This window comes from Microcebus murinus, chromosome 22 (genome assembly GCF_040939455.1).
Source record: "Microcebus murinus isolate Inina chromosome 22, M.murinus_Inina_mat1.0, whole genome shotgun sequence".
Taxonomy (NCBI): domain Eukaryota; kingdom Metazoa; phylum Chordata; class Mammalia; order Primates; family Cheirogaleidae; genus Microcebus; species Microcebus murinus.
In genome coordinates this window covers 21835740-21854030 of record NC_134125.1, presented here as the reverse complement: position 1 = coordinate 21854030, position 18291 = coordinate 21835740, and the positions used below count along the sequence as shown (strand labels likewise).

Here is an 18291-nt window from a genome sequence, read left to right as displayed (position 1 = left end):
GGTTCTTGCTCTTGCTCAGGCTGGTTTCGAACTCCTGACCATGAGCAATCCGCCCGCCTGGCCTCCCAGAGTGCTAGGATTACAGGCGTGAGCCACTCGCCCGGCCTCCTATAGCAGTTTTAATTTTTTTTCAGGATGTCATGTCTTTAACGTCCACCCGGCAAGAGGCTATAGCAGTTTTTAAATAGAAGAATTAGGTGATAACAGCAACAGGTAAGGAAGCCTTGAGCTTCTGAGAAAGGAATACTGGCATGCCTAAGTGGGCACAGCATATAATCTGAAAATGGTACAAGTACTGGCCTGCATAGCCTGTCTCTGTTGTAATTAGAGGGAAAAGTATTATAATCCAGCAGAAGTAGCCCTTCAGAGTCTAAGGAGGAACATTTTATGAGACATCAAAACACTCGCTGCATACAAAGGCAATAGATTAGGTGCTGAGGGATCAACCTCAAAGAACTCTTCACTACTTTGAAATTTAAAAACTGTACTCTCAGGCCTGTAATCCTAGCACTCTGGGAGGCTGAGGCGGGCGGATTGCTTGAGGTCAGGAGTTCGAAAGCAGCCTGAGCAAGATCGAGACCCCGTCTCTACTAGACCCCATCTCTACTATAAATAGAAATTAATTAACCAACTAATAAATATAGAAAAAATTAGCCGGGCATGGTGGTGCATGCCTGTAGTTCCAGCTACTCGGGAGGCTGAGGCAGCAGGATTGCTTGAGCCCAGGAGTTTGAGGTTGCTGTGAGCTAGGCTGACGCCACGGCACTCACTCTAGCCTGGGCAACAAAGCAAGACTCTGTCATAAAAAATAAAAATAAAATAAAACTGTACTCTCATTTCCTCAAGTATATATATTATATGCAATGTAACAAAATGCACATATTATCTTTTGCAGCAGTGTTAAACATGGGACTCATGAGAAAAATTGCTCAAAAAGCCCTTCTCCTTCAGCCTTTTGTTTATAGAAATATCCAACTGGTTCCCTGAAAATAGTATAAGCTTTCTTTAGCAAGTAGAATTATCATCCTGTTACTCTTCCTTTACCTTAATTTTTTTTCATAATACTTATGACTACCTGGCATTTTGCACACTTATTATGTCTCTCCCAACTAGAAAGCTTCTGTGAGAGCAGAGATTTCAAACATTTTGTTCACAGATGTATTCCCACTACCTAGAACTATGTCTAGCATGTAGTAGGTTATCAAAAATATTTACAAAAATAATAAAATAAAAATCTACCTATTATGTTAAAATTGTTAAATTCTAAAAATGTGGCATATCTGTGTATGTGTGAATATATGAGTAAATTTACAGACTCTGTGGTGTATGTAATTCCCAGTGTAGACCAAGTCAGCAGTCAGAGGATGAGAAGTTTGTGTGGGGAGATAGGAGAATGCAAAAAAACAAAGCAATATATCTTATTAAATGAACTGAAGGGATCAAACACTATCAGCCAACGGCTTTAAAGAGTGAGCTAAATGTACCTCTCTGTTCTTTCCATGTCTGCTATCTGATTGTAGTGAATTCAAATTCACTTCAGATTAGTTGGATTTACTAGCTTTCTTCCCTGATAAAGCTTTTAATATTTATTGAGGAAAGTTGTTTTCTTTTTCCTCCCTAAATTAGTGCCTGCAGGATTGAAAGAGTCTCCCATTTCTATTTTGGGATTTGCCTGAGTCACAAGGTAGTCTTGGCGAATCACTCTGCTCTATCTTTCAGTTTACTGAGGCTGCCTGGGAACTTGAATTGTCAGCCAAACAGGAAGAGGGCCCTTCTGCCTAACTCCAAAAGGCCTAAGTCATATGGATGTGGTGAGATTTAATGATGGATATAAATCATAGCAAATGGATTTCCCACAGGATGGGGGGGGGAGGGAAGCAAACATTTTACTTGACTTCCTCTATCCAAATTCAGGGCTGGCAGAGAGGGCAGACTATTACAATTTAGCTGAGCAAATTTTCCAATGTTTAAATAACATGTATTTTCAACAAAAGATACCCCCCTTCTGTATTCCCACTGTATATGAGTGACACCCCAAACCTCAAATATAAGAAATGTAATTAATCTGACCCTGGCAAAGTTACAGTTTGTTGTGTTTTTTTTTAAAGGGTCAGTGTTCATAAATGTGTATAACCACAAAGGCCCTTTTTCTTTTTCAAGGATAGGTATAAAGTGTTTCTTCTACCCAGATACTCTTATTTATCTAAGTGGTCTTGAATTCCTCATGGTTGTGCAGCTAGCTTCTCCCTAAATTGTTCTGTGCCTTAGCACTTATAATTTCCCCCCACGATGGCTCTTGACAGAATTATTCTTTCTCTACTCACATAAATGAAAATAGAAGAGATGAAAAGCCCTCGGGATGCAGCTGTGCAGGTGTCAAACTAATCCGCTGCTAAGAAGGACCTGAACCTCTCTGTTTCTCTTTACTTGGCTGAGTTCTGCTCTTGGCTCAGGGTTAGTGCTCTTGCATGGCATAGGAGGCTTAGGACCCAGGGGGCGCCTTTCAGCTGAAAAACACCTCTCGCTGCAGCAAGCTAGCTGGGAAGCTCCCAGTTCTAAAGAGAGGCTGTTTACCAGAAGAGCATAACAAGGGCAGGTCTGACTGCGAAGCTGGGGCTGGGAGGCAGAGCCGCCGCCAAGGGGACCCTGGTTGGACACTAGTTGTTCGATCGCCTGCAGGAGGAAGGAGGCGAGGATGCTGTTGGCCTGGGTACAAACATTGCTCCTCAGCAACATGCTTCTAGCAGAAGCCTATGGATCTGGAGGTGAGATTATGATCTTTCCTTTCTGCAGCAACTTAATGAAACAGAAGAGTAAAGACCCCTATTTCCCAAACATGACCAGATGACAGCAAAGCTCTTAGCTGTTTTGTTTTTGTTTTTTTTGTCCATTGAAAGCCTTTTTCTTCCCTCCTTTCCTTGCCAGGGGCTTGCAGCTCCATCTTTGCCATTAAGAACAAAGGCAAGAAGCCACTTTCTCTTTCCCTTTTCTTGCTCATGAGTGGACAGAACTTGAGGGTTCATCTCCTCTACTTCCCAAGTCTTATTCTTTTCAAGACCTTAGCGCCCAGGCCCTCCTTCCCCAGCCTCCCCTTGTGGCTCTCCTGCTGAGGGGAGTGGGAGTTTGCAGTCACATCCAGGCAGCGATGAGGCAGGTTCCTCCTTTTGAGGCTCTCTTGAATCTTTCGCCTGACTGAATCGAGGCTTTTGTAGAATTCTCCTGGGAGTGTTGCCTGTTAAACTGACAGAAGGTAGCTGTATCTGCAGAGGAGGGAACACCAGAGTTTATATAACATGGGCATTACAACACAGCGATAATTCAGGTCTGGCCACCCCCTGAGCCCAAACTTCCAACATCTCCACAAAAAGACCCTAAGCCAGGCCTCGGTCCCCCCATCTCTCCCTCCAATGTGCCCACAAGTTCAAGAGTAACAACCCTCTGCACTTCTGCAGCGTTTTCCGGCTTTCAAGAAAAACAGCTAACACTCTGAGCGCTGACTGAGGGCCTGGCACTGGCTAGGGGCTTTACGGGCACTTTCTTTTCCTTCTCTTTCGGGCTCACAACAACGGGGGCAGATGGGTGGGGGTGTATCCACGAGAAGATAGGGAGGCCCAACAAGGCCCAGGGTTCTCCAGCCGGTCAGGGACACGGCGGAGTGGGCCCGGCTCCCCAGCCCGCCTGAGGGGAGCCACTCAGTGTCGGAGGCTCGTCTCCTTCACAGGCTGCTTCTGGGACAACGGCCACCTGTACCGGGCGGACCAGCCCTCGCCTGCGCCGGGCCTCCTCTGCCTCAACTGGCCGGACGCACAGAGCGGCCTGGCGTCGGTCCCCGAGTCGGGTGAGTGTCCGCGGGCAACAGCGGCGGGGCTGACGGGCAGCCGCGGTCCCGGCGCCGGCCCATGGCTCCCTCTCTCCCCTCTCAGGCGCGGGCAACCACAACTACTGCCGAAACCCTGACCGGGACCCGCGCGGGCCCTGGTGCTACGTCAGTAGCGAGGCTGGCGTCCCTGAGAAGCGGCCTTGCGAGGACCTGCGCTGCCCAGGTACCCGCCCGGACCCCGGGAACCGCGCGTCTGGGGGCTGACTGGGAGCGGCCGGTCCACCCGCTGCGCACGTGCGGCCCCGGGACGCGGCCGGCCCCGCCCCCGCGCCGTCCGATTGGCTAGGGCTGTCTCCAGGCCGCGGGGCCCAAAGCCCATTGGCAGCCGCGGCCGCGCGGAGTGACCTCATCTTCCGCGAGCGCTAGTAAACAACTGAGGTGGGCGCGGCGGGATCTTTCCGCCCCGCGCCCCAGGCGTGGCTCTTGTCAAGCCCCTCAGCGTTTACTGACTTTTTTGGGGAGCGTCTGCAGTGTGCTGGGCACACTGCTCACAGCTACCCTGGGAAGAAGCTCTTTGCAGCATCTGAGCTCCAGAAAAGTTCAGCAGTTTACCAGAGGCAGTGGTAGGGTCCAGGTTGAGTCCAAGTTTCTCAGACTCCAGAATGCAGGCTTGTTGCTCTTCTGGCTTTAATGGGATAATCAGGGTAAAGCACTTCACACAGAGATTGGCACAAAGCGTGCACTCAGTAAATGTGAGCTGCTTAGAGCAGCCATGGATTGTCTCCTGGCGTGGAAGTGGGGGATCCCCTGGAGAAGATAGCAACCAGATAGCAAGGATTTGAAGAGATGAAGACAGGGAGGCAGGAGAGAGGCCCTTCGTTATGGCCTTCACCTCATATTTGCCTTGTCACAGCAATGGTGCAGACCTCTCAGGCGGGATCTTGCCCCTGGGGTAGGGTTTGATTTCTGAGATAACCCGCCTCTGTCTCCCCTACTAGTAGGGCCAGGTTCAGCTGTCAGGGCAGTCTCTGATGAGAGCTGTTTTCCACCTCACCTCCAGAGACCACTTCCCAGGCCCCGCCATCCTCCACAGTAGAAACTGAGGAGGCATCTGAAGTGCCAGGTGAAGATGAGGTGGAGGTGTTCGCCCCAGCCAACGCGCTGCCCGCCCGGAGTGAGGCGGCAGCTGTGCAGCCAGTGATTGGGATCAGCCAGCGCGTACGGATGAATGCCAAGGAGAAAAAGGACCTGGGAACTCTGGGTATGACGGCGTCACCCCCGCCCTTGTTGGGATTCAAGAGACCGTTCGCTGATTGTCTGGGGTGTGGCTAATGGGACCTTGTGTCCTGTCTTTGGCAGGCTATGTGCTGGGCATTACCATGATGGTGATCATCATTGCCATCGGAGCTGGCATCATCTTGGGCTACACCTACAAGAGGTCAGTAGCTTCTCTTCTGGTCCCTCTTGAGAGAGAGGAGGGGAGGAAGGTACACAAAGTCAAATCAGACTTTGTGGCTTTCTTACCCCAAAGGAAGCGAGGTGTTGAAAGAAGGAAAATCAACTCATGTTGTAGAGAATTGGTTCCATTCTTTACCAGGTGACCTTGGACAAACCCTTTCCTATGGTGCCTTTACTCCTCACCCCAAAACCAGTGAGGTAGCGGTTCTTGTTCCCCATTTTACAGATTAGGAGGCCTCTTTCAGTTGTGAAGTGATTTGCCCGAGGTCACACTGCCTAAGAATGGCAGAATCTGGATTCAGACTCGGCTCTTTTTTTTTGATACAGAGTCTCGCTTTGTTGTCCACGCTAGAATGAGTGCTGTGGCATCAGCCTAGCTCACAGCAACCTCAATCTCCTGGGCTCAAGCGATCCTACTGCCTCAAGCCTCCCGAGTAGCTGGGACTACAGGCATGCGCCACCATGCCCGGCTAATTTTATATATATATCAGTTGGCCAATTAATTTCTTTCTATTTATAGTAGAGACGGGGTCTCGCTCTTGCTCAGGCTGGTTTTGAACTCCTGACCTCAAGCAATCCTCCTGCCTCGGCCTCCCAGAGAGCTAGGATTACAGGCGTGAGCCAATGCGCCCGGCCCAGACTCAGCTCTTTTGATGCCAGATTCCATTGCTGTCTAACCCAGTGTGCCTGGCATGGAAGTCAGCGGCACTGCAGAAATCGGGCTAGACATTCATTGTAGGGACTGGGAGACAATTATTTCTGTGGGTTATAACATTTTGCTATTAGAAAAGGTTCACAGCCACTGTTTTGGCAGTTGGGGCTTAAATTTCTTGAGCCATAAGCATTGAGGATCTCCTCTGATAGGAAGAAAAAAGTGAGTTGGAGCATAGAAAGTCTGTTTGCCACTCCTCACCATGTGTGAGAAAGCCAAAGAGGCTACCTGTGAAACTGAGAGAGAGGACCTGGGGCTTAGTGGGAGGAAGAATGCTTATTTTGAAATGTCCCATGAGATGTGGTATGGAAAAGATTCTCAAAGTCGGTGATGGGTGCATGATGATAAGCCAGAGTCTCATTCATTTTTACAGCACTGGCTGACTCTGGAAAATTACTTGCCATTCTTGGACAAAATTGGAGGATTTGACTTCTAGTCCTCAGTGTCTGATTATTTCTTTTCTGCACTCTAAGAAGTCTTCCTGTAAAGGAAGTGACACAGTGGCCTACATTTTCCAGTAGTAAGGGTCATGTTTGAGCCCACAGCCCCATTGGATCCACCAGCATTATATAGTATAAACCTTGAGTGTCCTCAGAGGTGTGTTAGTCAACCTCCTCATTATAGATGAAAAAGGGGAAGTGCTGCATAATACTAATAGCAGTAGCGAATGTTTACCATATGCCAGACACTGCTTTAAGGACTTTGCATGCTTTAACTCAATTCTCACAATCACCCTTATGAGGCAAATGCTGTTATTATCTCCAGTTCACAGATGAGGAAACAGAGGCAAGAGAGGATATGCTCCTTGCCTGATGTTATACACCCAGCATTTGATGGAGAGAAGTCCTAGCCCTGCCACTAATTAGCTATCTTTGTGACTTAGGGAAAGTTCCTTCTATTTCCTATTCCAGAGCATTGCTGTGGGGCTAAGGCATGTGACTGCTTAGCTCAGTGTGTGGCATATAGTAAGTGGTCAGTAATGAGAGCTGTTTTTCTTTTCTATAAAGTGTGGGTATTGGACTCGTGCTCTCCAAGCTCCATTCCTGCTCTGATTGTCTGTAATTCAGGAAGCAGAGCTCCAGGGAGGGGGAGAATATTGACCTGAGAGGGCATGCTGAGTCCCAGTCTGCGGTGGTTGCCCTCAGTGGGGTGGTTGACACAGCAGGTCTAGGAATACCTGCTTATTCATTTCAAAGAGATGATGAGGTAGTGGCCCTAGCCTTACAATTCATACTTAGATCCAAACCATGTTGGCTAAGTTTAGCCCTTGAAAGATTTCCTTTCCTCAGCCTCCAGACAGCATTTGGCTCTCCTCCAATCCTGTGACAGTTTCCAGGCCTTCCAGGTGCTTGAACTGGCTAAACTTTCTTAATTCTGAGCTCAGTTCTGGAACCCAAGGGAAGCTAAATTTTTTTCTTCTACATTTGTTCTTCTAGGCTGTCATGGGACTGCCCTGAGACCTAGAATTTACTTCCCTGTAAACTTAGGGCAAGGCACCAGTCACCAGACATCCCCGTCACTAACCACCGGACCACCCCTTTCCTCGGCAAACTGCTCTGAGAACAGACTGTACAACAGGAAACCACATGTGAGCTAGAGACAATTCTCAGCTCACATTTCTCCCTAAAGTCAGAGAACTGTATCCAGGAAAGAGCTGTAGGTTGAGCGTAGGTTTAGTTATCCTCTGAACCTTGGATATAGAGGGGTCTCCACACCCACTCACCCAAGATTATCATAAGTATTAAATGTAAACAGAAACAGAATGCCAGTCAGGTAATAATCACAATAGCAGCCAACATTTATTTTGTGCTGTTTTTGTTCTTTTTCTTTTTTTTTCTTTTGAGACAGAGTCTCACTCTGTTGCCCGGGCTAGAGTGCTGTGGCGTCAGCCTAGCTCACAGCAACCTCCAACTCCTGGGCTCAAGCAATCCTCCTGCCTCAGCCTCCTGAGTAGCTGGGACTACATGCATGAGCCACCATGCCTGGATAATTTTTTCTATATGTTTTTAGTTGGCCAATTAATTTCTTTCTATTTTTTAGTAGAGACGTCGTCTCGCTCTTGCTCAGGCTGGTTTTGAACTCCTGACCTTGAGCGATCTGCCTGCCTCGGCCTCCCAGAGTGCTAGGATTACAGGTGTGAGCCACCGTGCCCAGCCTATTTGTTTTTTTTTTTTTTTTTCTTTTGGAGACAGAGTCTTGCTCTGTCACCTGGGCCAGTGTGCCATTGGGTAAGCCCAGCTCACAGCAACCTCAAACACCTAGGCTCAAGTGATCCTCTTGTCTCAAACTCCCAAGTAGCTGGGACTACAGGCCCATACCACCATGCCCAGCTAATTTTTTCTATTTTTAGTAGAGACAGGGTCTTGCTCTTGCTCAGAGCTCAGAGTGGTCTTGAACTCCAGAGCTCAAGAGATCCTCCTGCCTTGGCCTCCCAGAGTGCTAGGATTACAGGCATGAGCCACCATCCCCAGCCCTATTTGTGCTTTTTTAATAAGGTCCTACTGGGTACTCTTTCTTGATAATTTTGCTTAATTCTCACTACCCCCCAAGCTACACAGCTAGCAGGTTATGTCTAAGGATTATCAGTATCTCCAATAAGTCCAGTGAGGCCTAGTAGTCTCACGTAAATTTGCTTTGAATTGCAAAGGACAGTAGGAAAAGTATGAACTTAAAAAAAAGGCTGGGTTTAAAGTCAAAAGAACCAAGATCAAGTTCTGGAATTGTCACCAATTCTGGATGCAACACTGGACAAGTTATTTATTTACCTTCCCTGGTCCTCAGTTTCTTCATCTGTAAATAATGTAGGGGCAGGAGGTTAGATATGATGATCTCCCAGCTCTAATATTTCCTAAAAACACAATATTGCCTGGTGGTGGCTACAGGCAGTACTGGGTTAAAATCATAGCTCTGCTATTTACTTGAACAAATGATGTAACTTCTCTGCATGTGCTTTCCTATCTCTGAAAACAGAGATCATAAACCACATAGGTAGGCTGGGCATGGTGGTTCACGCCTGTGATCCTGGCACTTTGGGAGGTTGAGGCAGGAGGATCAACTGAGCTCAGGAATTCAAGACCAGCCTGAGCAAAAACGAGACCCCATCTCTACAAAAAATAGAAAAAATTAGCCAGGTGTGGTGGTACGTGCCTATAGTCCCAGTGACTCAGGAGGCTGAGGCAGGAGAATCGCTTGAGCCCAGGAGTTTGAGGTTGCTGTGAGCTATGATGATGCCACTGCACTCTAGGCCCAGCAACAGAGTGAGACTGTCTCAAAAAAAAAAAAAAAAATCATGTATGTTGTGGTGAGGATGAAATCAGACAATGTAGTGTGTAGTTTGGGTGTACAGTTGGTGTTTATAAACTGCAGCTGCCTTGGGGGACTTCTCCTGAGCAGCAGTGTGGCACAACACGACTTTCAGACTGGGAGAATGGCAGTGGCTCATTAATAGTTGAAGAAACCTGTGTTGTCTGAAGGAGGTCTGTGGTGCTTCCATCACCCTGAGAGAGGAAACTAGACGCAGTTGGCAGCTCCAGCCATACCTGCTCTCTGGCCAGCCCAGCTCCCGACTCCATTCCTGCCCTGGAGCAGTCAGGGTAATTATATAAGCCTTGAACTCTACCCAAGGCCATGAGGCTTGGCTAATGGGACTGAGCTTTCCCCTGGCTGGGAAGGGTGGGCATGCACTAGGCTTCCTCTCACGGGAGGAAAGGCAACAAGAGGTGGCGGGTGGGGGCTCAGCCTGGCTGGGTCTTTGTCCTGGTAGTCTAGGCCAAGAGGTTCGAATGGCCTGTGACTGAGCAGCTCCCTTCCCTGCTCCAAGTGTGGTTGTCTGCACTAGCTCTGGAAGGAGCTCTTGTTTTCTGATAAAGAGGGGAGGGAAAAACTTTAAGTCAACACCACTCCACCCCCTTAGGAGAGGAGCTGAGTCAGTGAATAAGCCTTTTGTTCTTTCTTGGCTGCCAGCAACAGCCCAGCTAACCCTCCTTTGCCTCTCCCACCCCAAAGCCAGGAGAGGGTGCTGAGCTTCCTGATGGTCATTGCAGCAGGCCTGGTGGCCTCTCTCAGGTCTCTATAGGGAGCTGGGGGCAGCCACTGCATCTCCAGGCCTCCCAGGCACCATTAGCAACAGGCACGTGAGACTGGGTGTGCTTCCAGGCTTCTAAATGGATGAGCCTAATCCGGACTAGTCCCAGCATCTGCTTCCTTTACCCTTGGCTGCTCTTCCAGCCCTGCTTTGCTCCATTAATATGAATTGATTTTTTTCCCCTGAAGACTTGCATATGATGCAACCTGACCATTAGCAGCAACTCAGCTGGCCACAACCAGATGCTTGGTAAAGAAGGTAGTGCAGAAGGCAGGGCTCTGGAGTCAGATTCCAAAACCTTACTTTCTTCATCTCTAAAATGGGGATAATATTATCTTGAAAGGTTGGAAATTAAAAGATGATGTGTAATATTCAGTAGGTGCACAGGTAGTAGCTCTTTTCATCCTGGATGATGAGAAGGCCATTTCCTAGTACCTTAGTAGGTATTCAGGAAGTGTGAATTCCAGGCTTTCTCTCTTCTCCCAGCTCCTTAAGTGTTGAAACCCAGGCCTTGGAGAAAGACACTTGCATCCTCCATTTCTTTTGTAAATTGCCTTTTGGTCTTCCACTGGCTTGGGGTCTCTGTTAATTAAACCCAGACCTTCCAAATTTCTCCCTACATGGACAACCTTAAGGAATCTGGCTTTTAATTTTATTACAGAGGCAGGTGTTTCCTTCTATGTTATGGCAGCAGTAACTGATGAACGGTGCCCAAGAGAAGTGATTCTCAGGACGTAAATGGGAAGCACTTGGTCCAGATGACCTCCTCCCCATGAATAGTGTCCTTCCATTTCCCCTCTGAGTGCTCTGGGAGTTTTTCTGCTGTGGGAGTTGGTGGTGTCCAGTATAGAAGCTAATGAGGATGGAGCAGGAGCTTCACGTTGCATCTAAACAAACTGGGTCACCCAGGGTGACTCAGGAGGATGAGCTCACAAATTTGCCTCCTGTGACCTTGTAGTGAGAAATAGGGAAGCAGAACATATGTCATGTGAGGGACTTTATAGAATGTCAAGGGCCTTGGAGATTTTCAAGTCCAACTCCTCATGATAAAATTAAGGCCCAGAGAGGAGGGGATTATTGAGGTCACATAAACAATGCTTGGCTGGTGAACAGGAGCGTTTCCTTGGGAAACCAAATTAAGATAATTTGCTTGGTGAGTCAAGTCATATGCAGGGCAAATCATAATAACCTTTTATGACTTTTTATAGCAGTTTCACTGTTTTCAAAGTGCTTTCACATTCATTATTTTGAGGCAGATATTATTCCCATTTCAGATGAAGAAGTCAAAGTGCAGAGATGCTCTTTTGGCACCTGTCACACAGCTAAGGCTGAGCTGGTACGAACACAAGTTAAGGGAACTGGATGATTTAAAGACAGTTCTAAGGCACCAGTGCAAACTCTTTCTCCTCTAACACTACCCCCCCCCCCCATTTTCCCAGTATTCTTCACCAGGCTCTGGAAGCTTCTGTCATTGCACTGAACATCATGATAGATGTATAATCTGTGTTATCCTAGCCCTGTCCCTGAGATCTGAAGTAGGTCCCTGTGTTGTTTCACCAAGTTATCTACCAGCTGCTTGTTTCAACGTTCCTTCTGGGAAGATTTCCTCTGACAGCTGAGGCCACAGCCAGTTGCTGGCTTTAGAGGATGCTAACCTGTGTCCTGGGTACAGGTTCTGGTGTACAGGGTGCTGGGCACTCACCAAGCCCTCTGGTCAGCATTAAGGGTGGCCCAGTCCACTGGGAAGGACACTTTGCCAACAGAACACTGGATTTGAGTTGCTGACTCACCATTTTTTGTCAGAACTCTGAGCAACAGACTTGGGTTTGAGCCCACAGCATCCTTCCTTAATTTCTCTGGGCCATTTTTTCATCTATAAAATGAGTAGGACCTAGGCTGGCTGCAGTGGCTTATACTTGTAATCCCAGCACTTTGGGAGGCTGAAGGGGAGGAATGCTTGAGGCCAGGAATTTGAGACCAGCCTGGGCAACATAGCAAGACCCTGTCTCTAAAAAAAATTGTTTAAAAATTAGGCAGTCATGGTGGCGCACACCTGTAGTTCCAGCTACTCAGGAGGCTTAGACAGGAGGATCGCTTGAGCCTAGGAGTTTGAGGTTGCTGTGAGCTACGATGATGCCACTGCATTCTTGCCAGGGCAACAGAGGGAGACCTTGTTTCAAAATAAAATAAAACAAAGAGTAAGACCTAATTCTTAGGGCTGTGCTGAGAATGACATGATGCCCTCATGGAGTGCTGCATGTGAGTAAAACAGAGTTGCACCATGGCCTGATTGGGTTCCTGAGCACCATGAGAATTCAAAGGTCTGTGAAAACTAAGTGGTCTGATGATCATTGTCTCATTGTTTCCCATTGACCCTTCTCATAGTCCTTTTTTGCCCCCTGCATGGGTTAGGGATGGTCCGTTTTCAGCCCAGGGTCACATATTATGGGACTTCAAGATAAGAAGGCTGTCTCAGAGCAGGATGGTCAGGTCAGTTTTCTGGACTTTATGGGTTAGGACCAAAGCTTGGATAGTTCTCTGAGTCTCCTGGAGCCCCGGGCTAAAAGAACACAACTACGACTTGTTTTAAAGTCTCTGTCCCCTGCTTATTTCCACTGAGCCCCACTGCAGTATGTGTGGTCCATACTGCTGTTGCCCCCATTTTGCAGATGGGGAAGCAGAGACCAGAGCTACTGGAGCTCCTGTTGAGTTTAAGGTGGCCTGGTAGAATGGGTATCTATTATCTGGCCCTTGAGTTTGAGTCCTAGCTCACTGATTTGCTGTGGCTATGGTGAGCCGCTGCTCCCGTCTAGGCCTCAGGAGTGCTTATCTAATGAGCAAAGCATGCAGTAGGCATAGCCTGAATGCTTCCCTTTTTTCCTGCAGGGGGAAGGATTTGAAAGAGCAGCATGAGCAGAAAGTATGTGAGAGGGAGATGCAGCGGATCACCCTTCCCTTGTCTGCCTTCTCCAACCCCAGCTGTGAGATCATGGATGAGAAGACTGTCGTGGTCCACGCGAGCCAGACTCCAGTCGACCCTCAGGAGGGCAGCATCCCCCTCATGGACCAGGCCGGCACTCCCGGGGCCTGAGCCGCGCCTGTGGGCAGGAGCCCATGCAGACACTGGTGCAGGACAGCCCACCCTCCTACAGCTGGGAGGATCTACACTTTGTGTTATGGTTAAAACCCTACCCCCACTTTTTTTTTTCTGGGTGAATCCTAATAACAGAAGCAGGTGGCGCTGTGGGCTAAGGGCAAGGCTGGGTAGGCTCCTAACAGTGCTCTTCCATCCCTTGGAGCAGGATTTTGCTGGTGGATGGAGACAGCAGCAGCTCCCCCTGCGGTGCTGCAGGCAGGGGCTTCCAAACGTTGCCTGTTTCCTTGGAACTGAACCAGGGACAGACAGGGAGCTCCCCAGGCTCCTCTGTGCTTTACTGTCTAAGATGGCCTCAGTCTCCGTGGTGGGCTTTAGTGGCCTGCACTGTTATTCATAGATAAGGTCAAACAGGTCAAGTGGCAGCATTGAAAAAATACATTTAGTTTTAAAAAGTATTTGGGATGGAACTCCCTACTGACCTCTGAAAACCAGAAATGAGTTTGTGCAGAAGTCAGAAATTTGGGCTGAGAATGAGATCTAGGCTGTGGGCTGCTGGGTGTGCCCCAGCTCGCTGGCAGTGATGTGCCTTGATAACCACGGGCCAGGCCTGGGCCCAGGGACTCTTCCTGTTTCGTAAGGAAAGGAAGGGAAGAATTGCACTGAACATTCCCCTTAGGAAGAGGAAAGAGAAGGATCCGCTCTAGCTTTAGGTCCCAGGGGCAGAGGTGGACCTGAGGTTCATTTTACACGGGTAAGATAGCAGCCAGCTAACCCATGGGAATTATGCTGTGGGGTCCTGGGAGCTGCTTCTGGGAGGTTAACCTGGAAACTAAGCTCAGAGGCAAGGTAATAAAAGTACCTCAGGGCTTGCCCCTGCAGTGGGCCCCGATGTGGCAGGGGATCCTGTGGCCTCTAGGCCAGCACCTTCCTGTAAGAGTGAGGCTAGGGTTATAACCTTAACTTGCAAAACAATAATCATAGAACCATTGGAAAGGGACTTAGGGTTCTCTAAGCCTTTTGGACATAGGCCCATAGAGGGAAAAGTGACTTGCTCAAGGTCACAAAGCAAGCTACTGGCATGGCCAAGAGGAGAGCCCAGCTTCCTGACTGAGCGCAACATTTCTCCACTGCACCATGCTGGCGGCTCAGTAGGGCCTCCCGGTCCTGATGCCACACTCAGAGAGGCCTTGGCAGCACTCGAGAGCCACAGGGCTTCCTTCCCAGGGCCCTTCCACAGCTCGACGTGGAGACGGGGGTTAGCGGAGCCCATTCCCTTCAGCAGGCTGTTCCCTGGAGTCATTTGCTGTGGGGGCCTAGACCTCAGGCGGTCCCTTGGTGATGCTAGAGAAGAGAACATTACTGGTTTCTACTTTTCTATAAAAGCATTTCTCTGTATACATGTTTTATATACCTCATCTTGACACCTGCATATCAAGTGTGGGAAATTGCTCTGTATTAGACTTATTAAAAAAAAAAAAAGATCCATGTTGCTAGGTCTTTGTGGAGTGACACTCCCATATAAGTTGGGAAGCTTTGGGTTACCTTGTCAACCTGTGTGGCAAGCTCTGGCCTTCTCTTCATTCACCCTGGCCCTGTAACTGGAAGGTGGCAACAGTTGAATGGTTGTAGCGGAGCTGTAGCCTCCGCATTCTGATTGTCATCATCAGGAATCTTTCAGGTTGAAGCTGCAGGAAGGACGTATGTGCATGTGTCCCTGGAGGGCCACTGGTCCCTGGAAATCCTTTCCCCATTTGTATTCTTTCTGAGGTGGAGGTAGTTAAAATGAATATCCAGACAGCCCTTGTTAGGGGCTAGAGACATGGGGCTGCAGCAGCCCTGGGCTGAGGAAGGTCCCTGTGAGGTGACTCCTAGGGCTCCACAAGGAAAGATCCCAATGGGAGTGTTTTCTGGACTTTTAGCGGGGAATTTCAGCAATAGTTCTCAGCCTCCCGGAATACTCAGGGCAGGTGACCTCCGCCCATGCGCAGACACTGCTCCATAGTTCTGCCAGCAATGCATACCCCCAGATCACCAGTTTTTCCAGGAACCAGATGTTGCCCTTAAGTTGGATCCCTCAAACTTTGGGAGTGCTTGGGAGAAATCACCTTTGGGTTTATGGATTTACATTGTGCCCAACACTCCACTAACCAGATAGTATCATCCTGCTCAATGGTCACTCTTCACAACATCCCCCAGGTGCAGAAGCAAGTAAAGAGTCTTCTTCCAAGTACTTAGAGGGAAACAAGGGCAAGAGTGACTTGCATTCATTTCTCATTACATACGTGGCACCCAGCCCTGAGGAGGGACAGCCAGGACCCGCAGGCTGTGGAAGCGTTTGTACATTAGAGGGTGGGAGTGTAGGGGTCCTAAGGAACCATTCACCTGGCAGGGGAAGCCAGGCAGAGCAGCTTTGTGGGGCCCAAGATGAGGTCATAGTCAAACCTCTCCAAGGAAGGGGCTGCCTCAGCTGGGACATACATGTTCTCTGGAGTAGGCTGGTACCTGCTTAAGGAGAGGGAATTAGACTTGGGAGCATGTAAACGCTCTGCTGTGGGGAGTCGTGTGGCCTGGGCCTGAAGGTGGCCAGCAGACCCTCCACATTTATCTTCCTGAGCCAGGCCCCAAATCACTTTTTCATTCTCAATATCACCAGTTATGTTAACTGCTTAATTTATTTAGTCTGCTCAATGGCCCAGTTCAGGCCCACCACTCCCACACTTGTTGAGGACAGCTGAGGTACAGCCAGCCACACGATGCTGAACTGTGCTGCTGCTGGGAGTCCAACCCTACAGCAAGCTTGCAAACATCACACGGAAGTACAGTCTATACAGCAAGTAAACTCTGGCCAGAGATGACATCTGATCCCACAACTCATCAGATCTATGTACAATATTTCACATATCACCCAATAGATATAACAAGATAATAACAGCAACCACTCTCCTGGATCACTCCCCCCACCACCCCAACACAACCACCACACATTGCATGAATACCCCAAACCCATTCCCAATTTGTTAAATATGGTGCAAGCTCACAAACACTTAGGAGGTGGCAAATCTAGCTGTGCTGAAGACTCCCTGGTGCTCTGGGAGCGGAAGTGGAGGTGCCCCCAGGCTTTCCAGTGCCGTGGCTCAGAAAGCTGCAGCCAGGAGCTAGTGAGCTGGGCCAGCCAGCAAGGGAGGTAGAAGCCGGATGGCCCAGCTCAGGGAGCTGTCTCTCTCAGCATCTTGGCTCTGGGCCTCTGCCACCACCTCTTCCCAGCCCAAGTTGCTGCCTGGAACAGGTTATGTTGGGCGAGCAGTGGCTGCCCCAAGGACAAGGACAAGAGATTGCTGAGACTCCCACTCCCGTGGCCTCAGACCCTAGGTCTGTGACAAGCCACATTGTCCTCCAGAACCCATCTAGCTTCAGGCAAATGTCTTAGGAGCCCACAGGGTATGAGTAACAGCAGCTGGGAGATGGGGTTTCTAGAGGGCAGGGCCTCTTTCCTTCTAGCCCCCAGCCTCTTCCTGTGCTTATGGGTGACTGCTTGTTGCAGAAAGAAAGGATGTTGCCCAGAAGTTCTCAGCCAGTCTCCAGTGGTAAGTTTGAGGCTCCCCTCACACTGATATGGTCCCTGGGCTGGCTAGAGCCACCACACCGTGGCTGGTGAAGACAAGCCAGCCCTTTTCCTGACTCCTGGCCAGTTCCACCAATATAGACTAAGGGGCTCTTCAAAACCTCCTCCCTCAACCTCTCCTCCAGGGAGGGCAGGATCTGGAGTGGACGGGAGAGCACCACTCTCATTTCACACCTGTGAGTGCACCTGGCCACCAGTTTTTCTCTTGTCCACTCTCCCACTTGATGTCCTTGTCCACCCAGCTGGACTAGAGACTTCAGAGCTCACAGGCAACGTTACCCTGGGATCCTGCCCAGCAGGTCCAGGTCATGCTGATTAGTGTAAGCAAAAGCCTCCTAGAATCCCATTGTCAGGGAGTTCCCAGGTGGATCCAAGTAACAGATTCTTCCTGGCCCTAAGGGCAGGCTTTTTTTTTTTTTTTTAAATCTTCTTCACAGCTTTCTGGCGAGTGTTAGATTTACAGACGGTAACCAGGCCCCCAAAACTGTGGAGACACGTTTCCCTGGTGCTGCGCCCACTCGCCTCCTGGAGAGGTAGTAGGGATGGCTTGTTCTCCTTCTAAACAAGCCGTCAATCCACAGGAAGCCCGATGGCCCTGCTCACAGCAGGGATGGGGCGCAGAGGGGGCAATGTTGGTTGTGGAACACCCCCCTGCAGGGGGCTGGGCCGGGGCTAGGGGGGTGAGTCCCGGGTGAGGCCGTACTGCACGCTCACAGTGTGGTCCAGCTCCTCCAGCTCTGCAGGCAGTGGGATGCCTAGCTCCCCCAGGTACAGGGAGAGTGCCTCAAAGGAGTCCTCCAGTTTTGAGAATGCCGGTCTAGAAAGAAAGGGTGAATGAGAGGCAGGTGGAATATGAGCAAGGCCACAGGGTGGCATGGAAGGAATCCAGGTTCAGCCACTTTCTGGTTGTATGACCTCAGGCAAACCCCTTAACCTAGTTGTGCCTCTGTGAGAAATAGGAATAATATGTTACTGCTACCTCATAGAGTTGCTATAAAGATGCTATTAAAGATGGCCAGGCGTGGTGGCTCACGCCTGTAATCCTAGCACTCTGGGAGGCCAGGTCAGGCAGATTGCTCAAGGTCAGGAGTTCAAAACCAGCCTGAGCAAGAGCAAGACCCCGTCTCTACTATAAATAGAAAGAAATTAATTGGCCAACTAATATATATAGAAAAAATTAGCCGGGCATGGTAGCGCATGCCTGTAGTCCCAGCTACTAGGGAGGCTGAGGCAGCAGGATTGCTTGAGCCCAGGAGTTTGAGGTTGCTATGGGCTAGGCTGACGCCATGGCACTCACTCTAGCCCGGGCAACAAAGCGAGGCTCTGTCTCAAAAAAAAAAAAAAAAAAAAAAAAAGATTAAAGATAACACTGTGAGAAGGATGGCCTGGCTGGAAGTGGTAGCTTAGAAAACACAAGTCCAGAGAAAAGAGGCCCCTCCCACATCTTAGGCAAAATGCAATTATCAAAGGTAGGGTTGGACTAAGTGCCTTTTTAAAG

General features: G+C 49.2%; 2 protein-coding genes across 4 annotated transcripts in view; one reads left to right on the top strand and one right to left on the bottom strand.

The window, feature by feature from the left end:
* The first annotated feature begins 2543 nt into the window (after positions 1–2543).
* PIK3IP1 (phosphoinositide-3-kinase interacting protein 1) lies at positions 2544–17288 on the top strand. Its single transcript, XM_012763968.3, has 6 exons — positions 2544–2765; positions 3722–3838; positions 3924–4043; positions 4881–5081; positions 5180–5258; positions 12961–17288. Exons 1-6 carry the CDS (start codon positions 2696–2698, stop codon positions 13163–13165), a joined length of 792 nt encoding a protein of 263 aa, XP_012619422.1. The 5' UTR covers positions 2544–2695; the 3' UTR covers positions 13166–17288.
* The window catches only part of LIMK2 (LIM domain kinase 2), a 64914-nt gene continuing 62447 nt past the window's right edge, over positions 15825–18291 (bottom strand). For all 3 annotated transcript variants that reach the window (XM_012763966.3, XM_012763967.3, XM_075996705.1), the window contains one exon: positions 15825–17610. In XM_012763966.3, the coding sequence (XP_012619420.1) occupies positions 17466–17610 (145 nt within the window). In that variant the 3' untranslated portion in view covers positions 15825–17465. The remainder of the gene's footprint in view (positions 17611–18291) is intronic.